Consider the following 17018-nt stretch of genomic DNA (forward strand, 5'->3'; position numbering starts at 1 on the left):
GTTTTAGTGGAGTGAACATGTGAGTGAGTTGAGCTGCTTAGTTTTGCTATAGACAATCACCATGTGTATCCTGGTAGACCCATGGCCTATGTTTGGGTATAAAGGCCCAGGCTTCATTAATAGAGAGTGAAGGGGAAAGTTCTCACACTGGGAAAGTTCTCAAGCAGTCAGCTTGAGAAAGCTCAGAATGACTGTCACATGCTGGAGGTTTTAGAGGTGACCATGGAGATAGTCCAACAGGGTTATGCTGAGCCCCTTTTGCTGCTGTGACGCTGTGTCACCCTTCTGTGCTTAGATATCAATACAAGTCTCGGGTGTTGCAATGAAACCAATCTTACAAGACACCATAATGGAGAAATTGCTGATCATTCTGAAGATTGAAACTCATAGTCAGAGATGTCAGCTCAGTGGGCCTCAGTCCTCCCCCATCCAGAACTAAATGGCAGAGAGCAGTGAGGGAGCAAAAACCGTAGCTGGCTCCTGGATGTCTTCCCTGCCAGGAACTGGGGTCCCCAGTCTTTCGCCCCTATGCTGGGACTTTGGTGCTCTTTCTTTTCTTCAGTCTTCTAACCATCAGATAGTCCTGTATCAATTTCCCCTGCAAAATGAATGAGTGGGATTTGTATTTTGAAATCACTGCTATTATAATATCACCATCTTGAAAATTAACGTACTGCCTCCCTGCTGGTTTTCAAGTTATCTTGGCCCAGCTGCTGTAGAAAAACACTTTGTAGTCTTTGTAGCACCATGGAGCCAATATGTTTAGGAAACAAGCCAGTCAGTATAGCTCCCAAACAACCTCTTGCCAGAGACAGTAATCATTTTTGTAACCCCTTGGAACTTTAAACAGGAAAAAGGTTTCAGCCAGGTTAAAGACACTAGACAGAGTGTGTAGTGCGGGCTTTTTGAACAACCATCCTTTTACTCAAAAACATTGTGACTTTTCTGGAATTAGTAAAGGACATAAATTAAGTAATCCCTGAAGACTCTTTTTAGATAATCACATTTCGAGGAGATGGCCTTGTAAAAGAAGTAGCAAAGTGCTCTGCAGTATTCAAAAGTAAAAATAAAACAGGTCAAAAATTACAAAGTAAATTACAGTCATTAACTTCTTAAAGCATTTTATAATTTCATTGCTGACCTTTTATTTTGTTTTATTTTTTTTGCATTGTGAACAAATACAGGCAAGGAAGGATTTAGAAGCTGAAGATTTGGGCTTAGGGAAATAAATATTTAGAGGAAAGTGTTTATAAGATGTGAGGGCCAGGAAACCTTGGGGAGGAAAGGCAAACTATTATTGTATGAATAAAAATAGTGGTAATTAAATGTCATAGGTTATGTTGTGTCTTTTGGAGAGGGTACCTAAAGGAGACATAAATTTCACATTTTAGGTATATTATACTGTGGGAGTCTTGATGTATAGAAACTTCCTTTCATTCTTTCATATGCGTTGAGAGAAGATGTAGGAACAGAGGAGGGGTGCAGAGAGCAAGCAGGTAGTGAAGCCAGCATACGGAAGAGGGCATCATTAAAATTACATAAAGCAAGGAAGACCCCAGAGCAATGTGATTCTTGGAGCTTTCATAGCTTAAAGATGTTAAAAGCTGAGTGACTTCGAAGTTCCAGATGTGGCACTTTTCATAATTATTATTGATTTAATTCTTTCAATGACTCTGTGGAGGTAATTTCTTATATTTTCCCCCCTCACTCCATTTCACAGATGAGGAAGCCGAGGCTGGGAAAGGTTCAGTACCCATCTCAAAAGTCACCCTAGCAAGTGGCAGAGAACTCTGATACTATAATTTGTGTGAACAACCATTTTAGTCTTCATGACTTGGGTGTCATTTCTATGACGTGGGCACTGAGTAGATGACTGAGGAATAATTTAGATGTATTACATGTATAAATACAGTTTATATATGTTAGTGTTCCATCTCTGTGAAGTTTTGTTCAATTAAGATGTACTTGAGAGAAGTGTTAAGGATTCAATTAGCCAACCTTGAACTTTCTATTGCCAGTGTTTCTTGTGGGCTTGGCATTATGTTTAGTACACTTGAAAGAAAATCATTCCAGCCTCAAAAAATCATCCTGTTAATGCAGTTTTTTTCCCCTCATTGTATCAGTTAAGGGATGTGTGAGCCAAAAGGTTCATGAGAGCTACTGCTGACAAAACAACCAAAGCCCCATTTTCGTGAGGCTCCTATTGGGCAGAAAAAGGAAATCTATGTATCTATGGGAAATGCAGAAATGAAGAAACTACCCTCCCTCATGGGAAAGGCTGCCACAAATTGCAGGAGAGATGGGCTGGCAATGAAGAGTGGATGCAAGTGAATATGGCCAAATAAATAGGAAAAAAAAATATGACTCTATGGCCATGTATGCAAATAAAGCCATGAATATAAACTGCTTGTAACTCCTACAAAAGTTTCTTAACTGAAGTATATCTGTTTAGAGGAAAAATTATATTGAACATAGTTTTATCTTAACTCACTGTTTTTATTTTAAATTAGAAATAACAGATAAGTTCATTTAGATAAATTGACTCATTTCCCCCAAGTGTAACATTTTAGGTAAAATGTCTAGGAAATAATAATGAGAATCCAGTATATTAGGGAAAAAAAACTACCAAAGAATGAGTTGTTATGTTTCTGTAGTTTGATTAGATTTTGTGGATACGCTCTACAGCTATAGTTTGTTGAGAACTGACTATGTGCTAGGCTCTTTGCTAAATGTTTTGCGTGCAGTATCTGATAATCCCAACATATGATGCTCATATTATTGTCTCCATTTAAGATGTAGAAACTGAGACTGAGGGATATTAAGTGACCTGCTTACGATCTCTTAGCCAGACACTGGTTTCCAAGCTGTGATTTCAAGTCATGATTAAAACTGTGAAAGTCAAAGTCTGCAAATTGAACCATTTAAACTGCACTGACCCTTTCCTCTCGGATTAAGTAATACACCATAAAATGATTACAGCACAATGAAGTCTTTCCTGTGGCATGTCTGAAGTATCTGTAATAGTACATAAGGAGAGTCCCATTGTGTTTTCCTTATGGACATGCATGCTCCTCAGCTGCTAGTTTCCATTGATGTGACCCAGATTGTTTCAAGGAAGCCAGATGAGGAAGTTGAGGCAGAGGTGCTCTCGGGCGCACTGGTGCCAACAAGCCTGGTACAGTTTCTCTGGTGAGTAATTAAACAGTATTAAGTGTATCAAAAAGCCTTACATATGTGCTTATCATATGACCCAGCAATTCCACATATAAGGATTTATCTTAAGGAAATAATGGGATGAGTGCTCAAAGTTATGTGTATCAGCTCAGTAACAGTAGGAGGAATTCTATGTGGAATGGATTAGTGACAGATAGTGATTGTGTTACAAGGGCATCTTGAAGGGCCTCTTGTAAGGTGCTTTACATAAAATTAAGCAGCCTTTATTGTCCATGTCAAAGAAGAGAATAGAGTGGACTGATTCCTACCTTTCCCAGCTGCCTTCTGGGATCTGCCACAATTCAAATATGAGTATAACAATGTTGTTTATCATAGTGAAAAATGGGGAACAACCTAAAATTGTCAACATTAAGGAATTGGCTAAGAAATGAACCACCTATACAGTCAAATACGATGCTGATATTAAAATCCAGATGGAAAGATATCCATAATATCTTGTTAAATAAATGTGCAAATTGCAACGGTATGGTTAAGATGACCCCATTTTGATTAGTAAACAAACAACTGTTCAGGATGAGAAGCTGAGAAATATCTGTGGGTAATATCTGAATATTACTTAATGTTATTTTGAAAAGAAATTACGGAGACTTCTCAAAAATCCTTTGTTACTTAGAATCCTGAATTTTCCACCAACTGTCTTATAAAAGAACCTCTTATTTCATTTGAGCCTGGCAAGGAGAAGGGACTCTCTCCCGATCTTTGGATAAAAGTTCCCTAAAACGTATCTTCCTACATCTTTCTGAATAATTTAAAATTTACACTCATCTGTAACCACCTACTCTTCGAATAAATCTAAGTCTGCTAGACCCCTGTCTGGGTCTAAAGTAGGATATGCAAACTGGCTACTAGCAAGCCAAATATGGCTTTCGAATTTTGGTCTTCACTGTTTAAAAAAGTCATTTGAACTATATGCCAACATTTAAAAAGTAGGAGCTTTCACGTTAAAATCTAGATTTTTAGTGTTACTTAGGGGGAAAAAATCAGAATATCTGGCACGCCTGGCTCCCATGCCAACCCATAGGCTATGAGCAGTTCCTGATTCTGCTGGTTTGGTCATGCGTCCTTTGTTTGCTACAGTCCACAGCATTCCTTTTTGCCTTCTTTCCCCTCATTTATGTTACCTGCCTGAATTGTATAGGCATTTGATTTTGCAACTCCTGTGCACTAGACTCTAAAAGAATCTAAACAGTTTATCTGTATGTTTATCATTTAGCAATTTCCTTGACCTTTATATCAGTGGTCTGAAAAAGTGAACTAATTTGCTCCATTTGCTTAGATTCTTGGCATTTCTCTAGAAGGCCTGGAGACAGATTAAATCAATCAATCAAAGGAAACATCTATGTGCCCACTATCGTAGGCTTTGAGGACACCAAGAGTTACAAGACATGGTTTATACCCCTGTGGGGTTTGCTCTCTATCTGTGGGTGTACAAAACAGTAGCCAGTAAAGTGGTTCCAAATACCAAGTGCCTAGAGAGTCTGTTTAACAGGACCGACAGTAAGTGCTGTAGGTGTTTCTGTGGGAGTAGGCAGGATGTGGATGGCAATTCCAGAAGATGACATTGGTCAGGGCAAGTTCTGGGGCAGGAATACCTTAGGTTGTATCTGAGAGTTGGCAGGATCTGGTGGGTCACAGACTTTATTGTGAACTGTATAGGGGAACTTCAGATTTCCAAGGCTCTATCCAGAGATTCTATTTCAAGAGGGCTGAAGTGGGACCAAGAATGTGTATTTTTAATGTGTGTTCCATGTGACTCTGATATACGTGGGCCGCACTATGGAAAAAGGGTAGAACATAACCCAGGCAGGTTGGCTGAAACAAGTAGAGGTCTGAGTGTGGGCAGGAAATTTACAGGCTACAGAATTCAACTGATTGGACGCTTGTGTGAGGGAGTCCTGGAAGATTGATTGTAAAGGGAGGAATACTAAGAAGAAAGGGATGCTCTGGAAATTCTTTCTTTTGTTGTTATCAGCAAGAAAGTATGACAGACACGTCTTTGTAAAGTTGGGGAAATAAAGCAGCAGCAGCAGCAAGTTATTCCCTCAAATAATATTTTTTGCTTGATTTCTTCAGCTCTCAAAGGAATATTAATATAATAGTTATATATGAGACAATCAATGATGGGCATGCTTTTTTTTAAAAAAAATGCAAATAATAGTTAATTAGCAGACAATTGATCCAGGTCCTGCTAGTTCAGGTGCCTAATCAGTTAAATTGGATTAACAGTGTAGCAATCTGTTACATTAGTGCACACTATTTATAGTTGAACACAAAGTGGATGTCCTCATTCACAACACCTTTCAGTGGAACAAATACTGAACTGAAGTAAAGGGGTTTTGACTCGGCAGCTTGTATGTATAGTGACTAGTATATGGTTGGTTGGTACTCAGTGAATACTTGTCCAGTGTTCTTAACTGAAATTTGCTTGATGTTTATAGTTCTTCATTTCTGAAAAAGTTGTTTGGTTAGATTAGTGGTTTTCAATATCATAGCATTCCTTGGGGGTGTCTAAGTGTCATTGCAGAAATAAGAGAGAGACCAAGAAAAAATGGGGGAGGGGCACCCACCTCTCTTTCAAACATTATCGTCTCTTTAGTTTTTCTATGTTTTATTTTCAAATGGGGGTTTTCTGCAAATGACCTTGTTTGAGAAACAACAGAAGCTTCCATTTTGAAGTAAAAAAAAAAAATAACAGTAGCAACAGTAAAACTTTGGGAGTCTCTGAAGGATTGAAGAAATGATTTGATTCAATTCCACATATATTTACCAGCCACTGTGCGCGTAGCTTTCATACATCATTCTCCTGACTTACTGAGCATAAATGAGCTCTTGTCTACCTGAGTTTTTGAGCATTCTTTGCACTTGTAGGGCATCTTATCGGACATTGTGCCTACACACACTTCACAGATCTTAAGGTTGAAAAATAACTTGGTAGGTAGGTAACAGAATAGGCAAAGTAGGAGGAAGCGGAGACTTTGTAGCAGCTTCAGCAAAGGTAGGGAGACAAATTCAGGCTGCGTTTGAGGAAACACAGATGAGTAAAATGGTGTGGAGGGAAGACTGGGTGCGTGCATAGACAACGTGGTGGCAGAGAAGAATGAACAGGAAATTTGGCGCGTTGGTGGGTCCTAGGAGGGTGCCTTAATGAAGATACCAGACATTTTTGTCTGCTGGTAAGGGGAAACATGGTACATTTTTTTTTTACACAGAAGCGATTTGCCGCAGCCTTTGTTTCAGAAGCATTAGGATATGAGAGTGAAGGATTGGTGATGGGCGAGAACTAGAAGCCAATTTATCGTAATAAGCCATTAAAAAAAATATTCACGTTGAGAGTGGAAAGAGGCGAATTAGAAGAGACTCCACACAGAGGTGGGTAGGTGTTAGGGTGATTTGAAGAGAGAGAAGCAAGAATGACTCCCAAGATTCCCTCACCTGTGTTGCTGAGAAAACACTGGTCTACTAAAAATAAAAATAACAGTACTGATCATTTACCTTGTGCCAGACATAACTCATGCAACCCTCACAGCTGTACAAAGTGGGCTCCATTATTACAAATGAGAAGACCAAGGCACTCAAGTTACATAACTTGCCCATGGTCACAGGGGAAACGTTAAAACCAGGGGTCGAATGCAGGCAGGCAGGCTACAAGATAGATGCACAGGAAGATGTGCTTCCTGTATTTAGAGAAAAAGAATCCTCCAGTGGTATTTCCAAGGAGGGAATTGCAAACACAAGGTCTAGCACTGGCATGAAGCTGAGTTCCTGCTGCTACTGTGCTTCCATTTTTTGCTTCACTCCTGGTTGGCCACTACCTTTGAAATGTTGCATTAGTACATGCTCTTCATATTTCCTTTCCTTTCCACCATGAAAAACGAATAAAACCCAACAGTTTTGAGGACTTTTGAAATGCGGCCAACGTGCGGCCAACAAGTATAGGCACAGCCTTTGCCGCTGCTTTGGCATTTATGGGTCAGAAACACCAGTAAAAAATATCAATTAATTGGAAATTGACTATGAAGTGCTTAATACATATGCTGGATGATCACATGAACTGATGCTGTATGGGATTGTACCCAAAATACAGAGCATATGTGACACACGCTAACTATTCCTTGGAATGCTTAAGTGTTATTTTTATAATGGGTTGAATAAGAAAAGATAATAGGCAAATAGTACCCAATATATTCACATCGGTCGATTTCCAAAGAGACATCTTGTGTAGAAAGCATAATAATACTAATGTTATTAGTAGAATGGGGAATATAAATCTTAGCAGCAGCTTTCTGGAAATTCGTTTTCATATAATTGAAGAACAGTCCTTGAATGGTAGGGATCTGCAAATATTCCATAATTAGTACTTACAAATATATATCCCCAGGGAAAGTTTTGGGTAATGTTTTCTTAAGAGTTCAAGAATTAAATATCTGTAATGAGAAGCATTTTTTTTCTCTGAAATAAACGAACTAATTACCAGATAGTTTCATTGTAAAAATGCTCATGCATGCAAAGTAAGAAAACAGCTGAAATTTTAATTTGGACTTCCAAGGGGATAGTTAAATGACTGAAAAAGCAAATGCACGTTAGCTTACTTACTGGAAAGGACCAAAGCTGCGTTTGATTCAGCTGCATCTTGTCATTATTTTGCTTGTCTAACTGGGCACCATGTTTGCTAGGAATTCACATGCAGGAAGTTGCCAATCCTTGGCTGAAGTAATGAAGCAACTGGGGTACAGGGATAAAGAGATGTGCGTCTGAGGAGTATTGTCGGAGGGTTGGGGGCTTAATTGGTGCATTGGTTAGAATGTAATTAGGTCCTTGGGCAGGGCAGTGCATTTAAATATGTCAAGGAGGGCATAATTAGGTGGGTGGCTGAATGATGTAATTACATTCATAAGAGGGGGGCTATAATTAGATGCAAGGCAGGGGTGTGTACTTAGATGCCGAAGTTGAGGATATAATTAACATATGGGCAAGAAATTAAATTACGTGTGTGGGTGAAACACAATTATGTGTGGGAGTCCATGTGGACATGTGGGTGAGGGTACATAGAAATGAATGGGTTGGAGAGCAATTAGGTGTGTGAGTTGATGTTCTTATTGGACAAAAACTTGAGATTTTCATCAACAGGGGCAAATGTGTTTTGATATAGTGACTAATAGCAGGTGGCATGAAGTGACAGCCTTTCAGACCACTCTGAAGACTTGCAAAGCAAAATCTGCTTTTCCAATATGATTGAGGCCGACGTCTAACACTGATGATGATTCTTAATTGTGGTACTTGTCGCTCTTCTAAACACCGAGCGGCTGGATAACTTTTCTAGATTTAAAACACAAGTGTAAGACAAAGAAAATGTGCTCCCTCTTCCTATCAAAGAGAAAAAGACTTTGGAGAAGAGTACTAGGGCAAACAAACAAACAAACAAACAAACACAAAACCACACTACTAACACCACAACCACAAAAAAAAAAAAAACCCACAAAAAAATAATTTACCTTTGTATTATCAAGTATGAAAATGAGCACCACCTTTAGTTAAAAGAATATTACATAAACTTACATGTGTAACAAAAACACAAAACTTAGTTATGGTAGCCTAATTATTTTAAAGTTCTAAAACAGTATTTACTCATAAATAATTTTGGCATTCTCCCAACATACAAAAGCAAGAAAGAAACAAATGCAGGCCGCAGGTAAAAGAGAAACTAGGGAGTGGTAGAAGGGAGCTAGAGGAAGAATAAACGAAGGCAAGATAGGTGAAAAAATTATTCAGTGCATCTGAAAGACTTCTGTTGAAGCAGTGAAGGATGTTAGGAGTTATAATAATAATAGTCCGATACATCCTGTATTGAATTTAAAACATGGAGTCTTCTTTTGTGGTCTTCAAAAGCAAGAGAGCATTTAAAATATTGGTTTGTTGCTTCATTGTTGCAATTTAGAGATATTTAATTGGCTACTAGTCTGATTAATCTGATTCGGTCTAACACTCAGTTCTCTTAGACCCTGGAGCCTCTGAGCCTCCTTAATTCAGTTCAGGGCGTGTCGGCTCAGACAGAGCTTCATTGTTGAAGCAGTCCTGTGGGTTGCTGCAGGGATTCAGAACTTTTGAGATTTAAAAAAGGATCCAAACAGAATTCAAGAAACCTAGATTTAAGGTTATTTTCTATAATATAGATGTAGGGACATCACAGCCTGCCCCCAATCTTTGGTTCTGCCTTTTACCTTTAGTGGTTCTGCAGAACATTCTTTGTTCTTAGATTCTGATTTTACATCAATGCATGATGCTGATATTTTCAATTAAAGAGATGCCTCAAAGGTGGCCAGGTGGCCTCTTTACAAAATTATTGTGACTTAATTTTTAATCAGAAGTGTTTTGTTTTTGTTTTTGTTTTTTTTTTGAGACAGGGTCTCACTCTGTCAGCCAGGCTGGAGGGCACAGTTATAGCTCACTGCAGCCTCAAACTCTGGTCTCAGGCAACCCACCCTCCTCCTCTGCCTCCCAAAGTGCTGGGAGTACATGCCGACATGGGCCACGGTGCCCAGCTCGGAGGCACTTTTAATAAAATGTTGTGTATTCCTGTGAAAATAATTATCATAGCACTGTTTAATCCAGTTCTCTATCTACTAAGTGGTTTATGTTTTTCTTTTCCTCCTTGTACTTCCAACTTTCTCCCCTCCCTCCAAGACCAGCTCAAACGCTACAGTTAATGATTTATGGTGGGTAACTCATGTGCTTATAGAGATCATGTAATTATCATTCGAGACATCTGGTTACGTCCGTGGGCTGGAAGATGAGTAGGTACCAGGTCTCCTTGTGCCAGTGGTCAAGGTCAGTGCTGGCACTGCTGTTCCGGGTAGGGGTGGAGTCCCAGCTCACTGGCTCTTTGTCCCCTCCTGAAGGGGAGGAAGCTGAGGCTTCTGGCTTTGGAAATGACTCTGGTAAATAAGCTTTTTTCATTTAATTATAAAAAACCATTTTGGAATACTCTGGTACTATTTACATATGGCATGAACAACAGAGTTTAATTTCTTTAGATTTTCATAGCATTCTCCCAGAAGTCATATTGTCAGCTGGGAATATTTTCACAGTTGGCATTGTGGTTTGTTTTTGAAAAAGTCTTCCAGCCTGTAACACATAACCTCATTCATGGCATAAAACATCAAAGACCCTAATTTTTGTTTGCCTTTTTTTTTTTAAAACCTTCCTAAGATTATCTAATAGAACAGAAAGCTCAACTCCATTTCTTATGCCTAAAAACTGCAGATGTCAGCTCAAATGCCACTCTTTCAGAGAAATTTTCCCTGTCTTTATAGTACTGTGCACTTTCTTATCACTTTTGTTAAGTTCTGTTTTTCTCGTGAAAGTGTAAGCTCCGTGAGCGGGTCCACGTCTGTTTTGTTCACCATCCCACTTCCAGCTTCCATCACGGCTCCTGGCCCATAATGGATGCTCAACAAATAATTGTTGAACAAAAAGGAAAGTTAGGTATGAGCTAGTAAGGAGAGGAACAGGTGATGCAGCCTATGGAAGATTAGCGGAAGGAGTACCTCCCAGGCAAGATTCTGAAAGGCTTTATTAACTGACTCATATTTAGAGTGACATGGCTCGAATTTGTTCTTCAGGGTTGGAGATTTGTGTGTGTGTGTGTGTGTGTGTGTGTGTGTGTGTGTGTATCTCCATTACAACGTAAGAAAGGCCATCTTTAGTCCAGGCACTGCTGAGAATAGATTAGATGCTTGATGAAAATTTGCTGATTAAATACTTTATAGAACAAATTTTTGATCATCTAATCTGTGCTTAGGGATATAGAGTGTCAAACAAAAAAAGATAGGATACTTGCAATGATTCCTACAAAAATATATTAATACATTTTTAAACTCATGGCTTCATAGAAGTGGTGGATATGCCCTCAAAGGATCAGTGATCAAAAATATTTTATCCAAAGTCTATATAAATCTTTGAAATTGGAAATATCTCACATAAAGATAGAACTGCATATTATAGTGATCTAGCAGAATAATGATAATTTTCCCCCTACGGAGTTTAATTTTGTTAGTACATAATAATGTATTAATATCGTATATTTATGTGGGACTTCAGAGTTTCCTGATGATGTTCAATGCCTCACCTTATTTTAATTTGCATGATCACCCTGGGAGATATGTGGGATGTTTATGATCATGCCTGATTTCCAGTGAGGCCCTGAGAGGTTAAGGGGCCTGGCAAATCAGAGCTGAATCCAAATGCTTAATAAATATGGTCATTAAGAAAATGGCTGTTAACAGATGGCACAGTTACAGGTGAAAAGATTTGGACAAAAGATCCAAAGGATGAGTTTGTGGCTGAGCAAGACCTAGAAACAGTTTTGAGCTCATTGCTGTGGTTAATCTGTCTACTGTATCCTTTCACTTAGAGTAGATTCTTTAAAATTGGCCAGAGTGTTATAGTATGCTGTATTCTCAGATCAATAGATATGTTCTTGCATGGGTACAAGGAGGTACACTTGAAAAGACAGCCTGCAAAGCCTTAGTAAAAATACTCTCTGTTAAAATCATAATATTCCTGTGGCAAGGAATGACTAAATTCTTTCTATGTAGTATACCCCAAAAAGGAGAACACTCGTTCATATGTCATTCTGGAAAGCATTGGCCATTGCCAAGGTGGGATATTCCATGTCTCAAATAGGATAATGAGAGTATTATCTCGATTACTTTAAAAAATCCACAGCATTTTCTAAATTGAGTATTTTTTCTGTAAAGCTTTGATGTGCTGTTAGTGTTCACTGATGTGTTTATCAATGCCCAGAGAGTGCACTCAGGCACTCAAGAAATATTTATTGAAAGGAAATGAAATTGCTTGTGTGAGGGCTAGCAGCTGACAGAATGAAAAACGAGCAAGTAAATGTTATTAGGGGGAAAAAAAGTCAGAAATGGCATTGTTTTTCATTCTTGGACTTTTGTTTGAGGGCTTTTGTGGGGAGCATTTTAATAGTGCATGGATATGGTAGTTAAATTTTCGGCTAGTAAAATTATTCTTCATTATTAAGTTTGAATTAGATAAGTCACTGTTTTACCATGTCCCACAAAAGCCATGAAATGTAAGCATTTCGTGGCTTGAACAAGTCAGTGAACTCCACTAGAAGGAGAGAAGAAATGGAAAAAGGGAAGGAAGAAGAATGGACCACCATGCCAGTGGCTTGGTGAGATGCTTTGTGTACGTGATCTCATATAATCTCGCATAATCCCGTGCAATGTTATCCTCCTGCAAAGATAGGAAGCAGAACACAGAGGAGTTTGACAGCCTGCCCACAATCCCATATTCCCACAATTTGGAAGCTGGGAGGTAATATTTGTATCCAGGTGTATGTTGTTGCTGCTGCTGCCGCCCCCCCAGATCTGCTCGTTTGGGGCCCATATTCTTGCCAGAAAGCCTGGAGTTGCCAATACACTGGGTCCAATTAAGAACCTCTCTTTAACGACAATGAGAAGTGGTTTTAAAGTTGGATTTTATAAAGCAAACTGAATATTAATATAAGTGGAGGATGAGTGAATGAATTCACACTTTTCAAATGAACTATATCCAAATAGATAGGCAAATATACACGTACAACTCACTGAACTCAGGTTTTTGTCCTTACGACTGAACCAAAACTGTCTTTGTCAAGGTCACCAGTGACCTCCATGTTGCTAAGTCCATCGCAATTTTCACTGTTATTGCACTTAATTTATCAATAGCATTTGATGCAGTTTTTTTCCTTCCTTCTTGAGACACTTCTTTTTTAACGCATTGACTGCCACGCTAGAAAAAAATTTTTTTTTCCTTGGGGCCACAGTGTTTCATTACAAAAATAAAATAAAGACTTTGAAAACAAAACGATCCTTTCTAATTTAATGAAAAATTTGTTATTTTTTATTGTTTTCTGTGAGTGAGTTACATGCAATTCAATTGTCAATATTGTAACGATAAGAACATCAGTAAGCAAGATTTTCATGAACCAACTGCAGTTACATGTGCTTCACGAGGAGGCCCTGGGCTCAAAACTAGTGTGAGTTACATACAACTCACATGACAGTTAATGCATTAAACTTGAACCATTCTTAGACCTCTTCTGTTTTCTGTCTGTACTCATTGACCATCTAGTGTCTTGACTTTGAATCCTGTGCTGATCACTCTCAACTTTCTGTCTCCAGGAAAGACCAGTTCCCTGACTCATATATTCCATTGCCTACTTAACATTGCCACTTGGTTGTGTACTTCTCACTACTCCCACTACTGTCACCTGGTCCAAGTCACCAAAACCTCTAGCCTAGATCTAATGGCCATCATACACATGAAATATTTAAGATTGAGGTCCAGGCTGGGCACAGCTGCTCACGCCTATAATCCAAGCACTTTGGGAGGCTGAGGTGGGGAGGATCGCTTGAGTCCAGGAGTTCACGACCAGCCTGGTCAATAGCAAGACCCCGTCTTTACAAAAAATAGAAAAATTAGCTGGGCGTGGAGGCATGTGCCTGTAGTCCTAGCTACTGGGGAGGCTGAGGCAGGAGGATTGCTTGAGCCCAGGAGTTTGAGGTTGCTGTGAGCTATGATCACACCACTGCACTCTAGCCCAGGCGACAGAGTGAGACACTGTCTCAAAAAAAAAAAAAAAAAAACCAAACCTGAAAGGTTCAGCTTCAAATTCTTTCCCCCCAAACCTGCCCCACATGTAATCTTCCATATCTCAGTAAATGGCAAGTCCTATTTTATAGTTGTTCACACCAAAGCTCTTGGCATCATCCTCGGTTCTTCTCTTTTTTTTCTTACCCTGTTTCCATTGCATCAGCAAGTCTGGTCAGCAGTTCCTCCTGAATATCTCCAAAATCTGGCTATTTCTCACTACTCCCACTACTGTCACCCTGGTCGCCGTCACCAAAACCTCTAGCCTGGGTTGTTCCTGGAGATTCCTAACTGATTTCTCTGCCCATGACATCCTCCAGCCTGTTCACACAGCAACATAGCAGTTGCTCCAAAATATGCCATGACGTCACTCCTTTGCCCACCCTACATCGACTTGATTCTCGTCTCAGAATAAAAACCAGTCTTTATAATACTCTACAAGGCCCTACAGAATTTATTCCCTGACCTCCCTACCAGTTAGCTCTCCTCTCTTCTCCTCCATCTCTCTCCCTGCTTCTTCATCTCTAGACAGAAGGGGCCCTTTGCTCACCCTTTCCTTTGTTCCCTCCTTGAGATCTTTGCACCAGTGGTTCCCACCGAGCTCTGTATGGCTCGCTACCTCCTCTCCTGCAGAAATGTGCTCACATGCCCCTTTTGAGCCCTTGTCTGATTACCCTATTTACATTGCAATCCCTCTCCAAAAGCATTTCCTAATCCTTTCATGGCAATGCTTTATTTCTTTCCAGAGCTCATGTCACCATCTGACGAACTGTTCGCTTTACTCATTTATCTTTGTTTATCACCTCTCTTCCCCCACTAGAATATAATCTCCGTGGGAACAGGACTTTTCTTCCTTATGTCCCCGTCACCCAAGACCATGCCTGTTGTATAAGAGGTGCTCAGCAAACGCTCGTGGAATAAACGAACAGCTAACTTGAATGTAAATTCTTAAATCTTCATCTGACAAATTATAGATGTAGGGAATGTCTTTCTAGTGTTGATACCAAACCCTTTTCTCAGGAGCGACTGAGAAAAATGCCGCGTATCATCCTGGACCCGTGAGGGTGCTGTTCCTTGCCTGTCCCTCCTCTGTGTGTCTTCTCTGGAGTTTGCTGGACTGACACAGGGGACTCTTACCTCTCTGCAGGCAAATGAGTAGATGGGACACTTGAATGCATCTTTATCAACCATATTTTTCCGTAGCTCTGGCTGTTCCTTTGGCAAACTCTAGAAAGCAAGGGAACAAAATTCTCTTCCTGTGCTGCATAAAGCGCCCATCTCGGCTACCGATGAACACGGAGACTCCTGGAATTTTATTTTTCTGGTTTAATTACTTCATGCCCATATGAGGCTCTTCTAGTGTGTATTTATGTATTTATTCCAATTTATTCTTCTGGCCTAGTCCGTGTTACTTGCTTGAGATTCATCCAGGGTGGGCCTACTTAGTTTCAGTCTGGTTGTTTTCCCTACCAGTTACGTGCGTGCGTGGAGGAGGGTCTTCCCTCAGCAAGCTCCAGCTGGCCTGCATTGTTTCAGCAAGTAGGAAATTCTGTACCTGACACTTCTTGCTGACCCAAGTAGAAGTGGCCGAATGACTCATTTCCCTTTCAGTGGCTATTGCTGGGTTTCTATATTCCCGGGGACTATAAATAGCACTTCAGGGCACACTCAGGTACACTGAACATTTTCTGCGTGGTCCGTTCCAGCACAGTGACTGTAGAAAGCAAGTCACATGCTGTCTGGTTCCACACTAGCTGCTTGTCCTTTGGTGCCACCTAGGTTCTAGACGGACCCGCCCAAGGGTGTTTCTTTGCTCGTAAACACTGCACTTGCTCTCAGCACATACTTCTGTGCCTCCGTTGATGTTGTTTTCTCTGCCTGGAAAAACCCTGCTTATTCTTTAAGATTCATCTCAAGTGAGAAAGCTGCCCCTGTGTTGCCTTGGCAGGAATGTTGTTTTGTCCCACAGTGAGATGCCCTTTAGCACTTGGTATGTATCTCTCCTGCAGCAACATTAGCTAGATATTAGGGCTTGTTACCTGAGTACGTATGTTCACACTCTCCTTACCCCTTTCTCTCCTCACACCCCAAATTGTGAATACTGAGGCCTGCGACTTCTGCATTTTTATATCTCTCCCCAGCAGCTAGCATATGGAAATGCTCAGAAACGTTTGTTGAATGAATGGCTGATTGTATGAATGGATGAAATGGCACTCACACAGGGAAATAGAATTCGCTTGAGTTTGTTCCCAGCTTAATGCCTTTAAAAATAATCCTGTGTTTAAGTTTGGAGTTTTCTATTTTCCCTAGCAAACACCCTCTACTATGTGCATGGCCAATTGGAGACAGCAAAAAAAAAAAAGAAAGAAAGAAAGAAAGAAAGAAATGTTGTTACATTTAAATACACTTCAGGCAGCTTTTTTGTTTTGCTGTTTTAAAAGGAACATGCCAGCCAGCGTGTTCCTCACAAACTTCTTGGCATCTTTCTTTTCACATGCTCTTTTTCCCTCAGCCCAGTCTGCAGTCAAATTCCTCCAGAGGGCCTGCTGTAAACAATGATTTTGGGAGCGGTTGTGTGTGTTCTTTGCAGTGAAAACCCGCCTTGTTTTCTGTTGCTAGGCAACCCCCTTCCAGCTGCCATTGAAGAAATGCGCGGTGGTGGGAAATGGTGGGATTCTGAAGAAGAGTGGCTGTGGCCGTCAAATAGATGAAGCAAATTTTGTCATGCGGTAAGAGAGAGCACCCACAGCGCGGCCTCTGCCTTCTCTCCTTTTCCCCACCCCTCCCGCGAGCCCCGGGCCCTTTCAGAAGCAGTCACTGTGATGAATGGGTTGTAGCCCTGCTCCTTGGCTTCCTTTTGAGCTCAGATACAAGGGAGTCTAGGAGAGGAGTAAGGGGAGAGAGGGAACGTGCCCCCAGCAAGTACAAAGCCCAGAAGGCACCGATGGAACAGAGATACCCACTCTGCTGCGAGTAAAGGCAGCAGGGAAAAGTGAAAAAGTTCCGACCTTAGTGTAGATAGTACAGTCAGGTGATTAAAACTTCTCAAATTGTTCTTTTGTTAAGGCTAACTCTGCATAAATAAACATGTTAATGTATTCATTTTATTCTGCACCGTGTTCCTCTTA

The 17018-nt window shown here is 40.3% G+C and overlaps 1 protein-coding gene across 1 annotated transcript in view; it reads left to right on the plus strand.

Annotated features, from left to right (window-relative positions):
• ST8SIA1 (ST8 alpha-N-acetyl-neuraminide alpha-2,8-sialyltransferase 1) overlaps positions 1-17018 on the plus strand; it is a 165372-nt gene that overhangs the window by 75601 nt on the left and 72753 nt on the right. Inside the window, exon 3 of the mRNA XM_012785488.3 lies at positions 16510-16619. Coding sequence (XP_012640942.1) covers positions 16510-16619 — 110 coding nt within the window. The remainder of the gene's footprint in view (positions 1-16509; positions 16620-17018) is intronic.

This window comes from Microcebus murinus, chromosome 10 (assembly GCF_040939455.1).
Source record: "Microcebus murinus isolate Inina chromosome 10, M.murinus_Inina_mat1.0, whole genome shotgun sequence".
Taxonomy (NCBI): Eukaryota; Metazoa; Chordata; class Mammalia; order Primates; family Cheirogaleidae; genus Microcebus; species Microcebus murinus.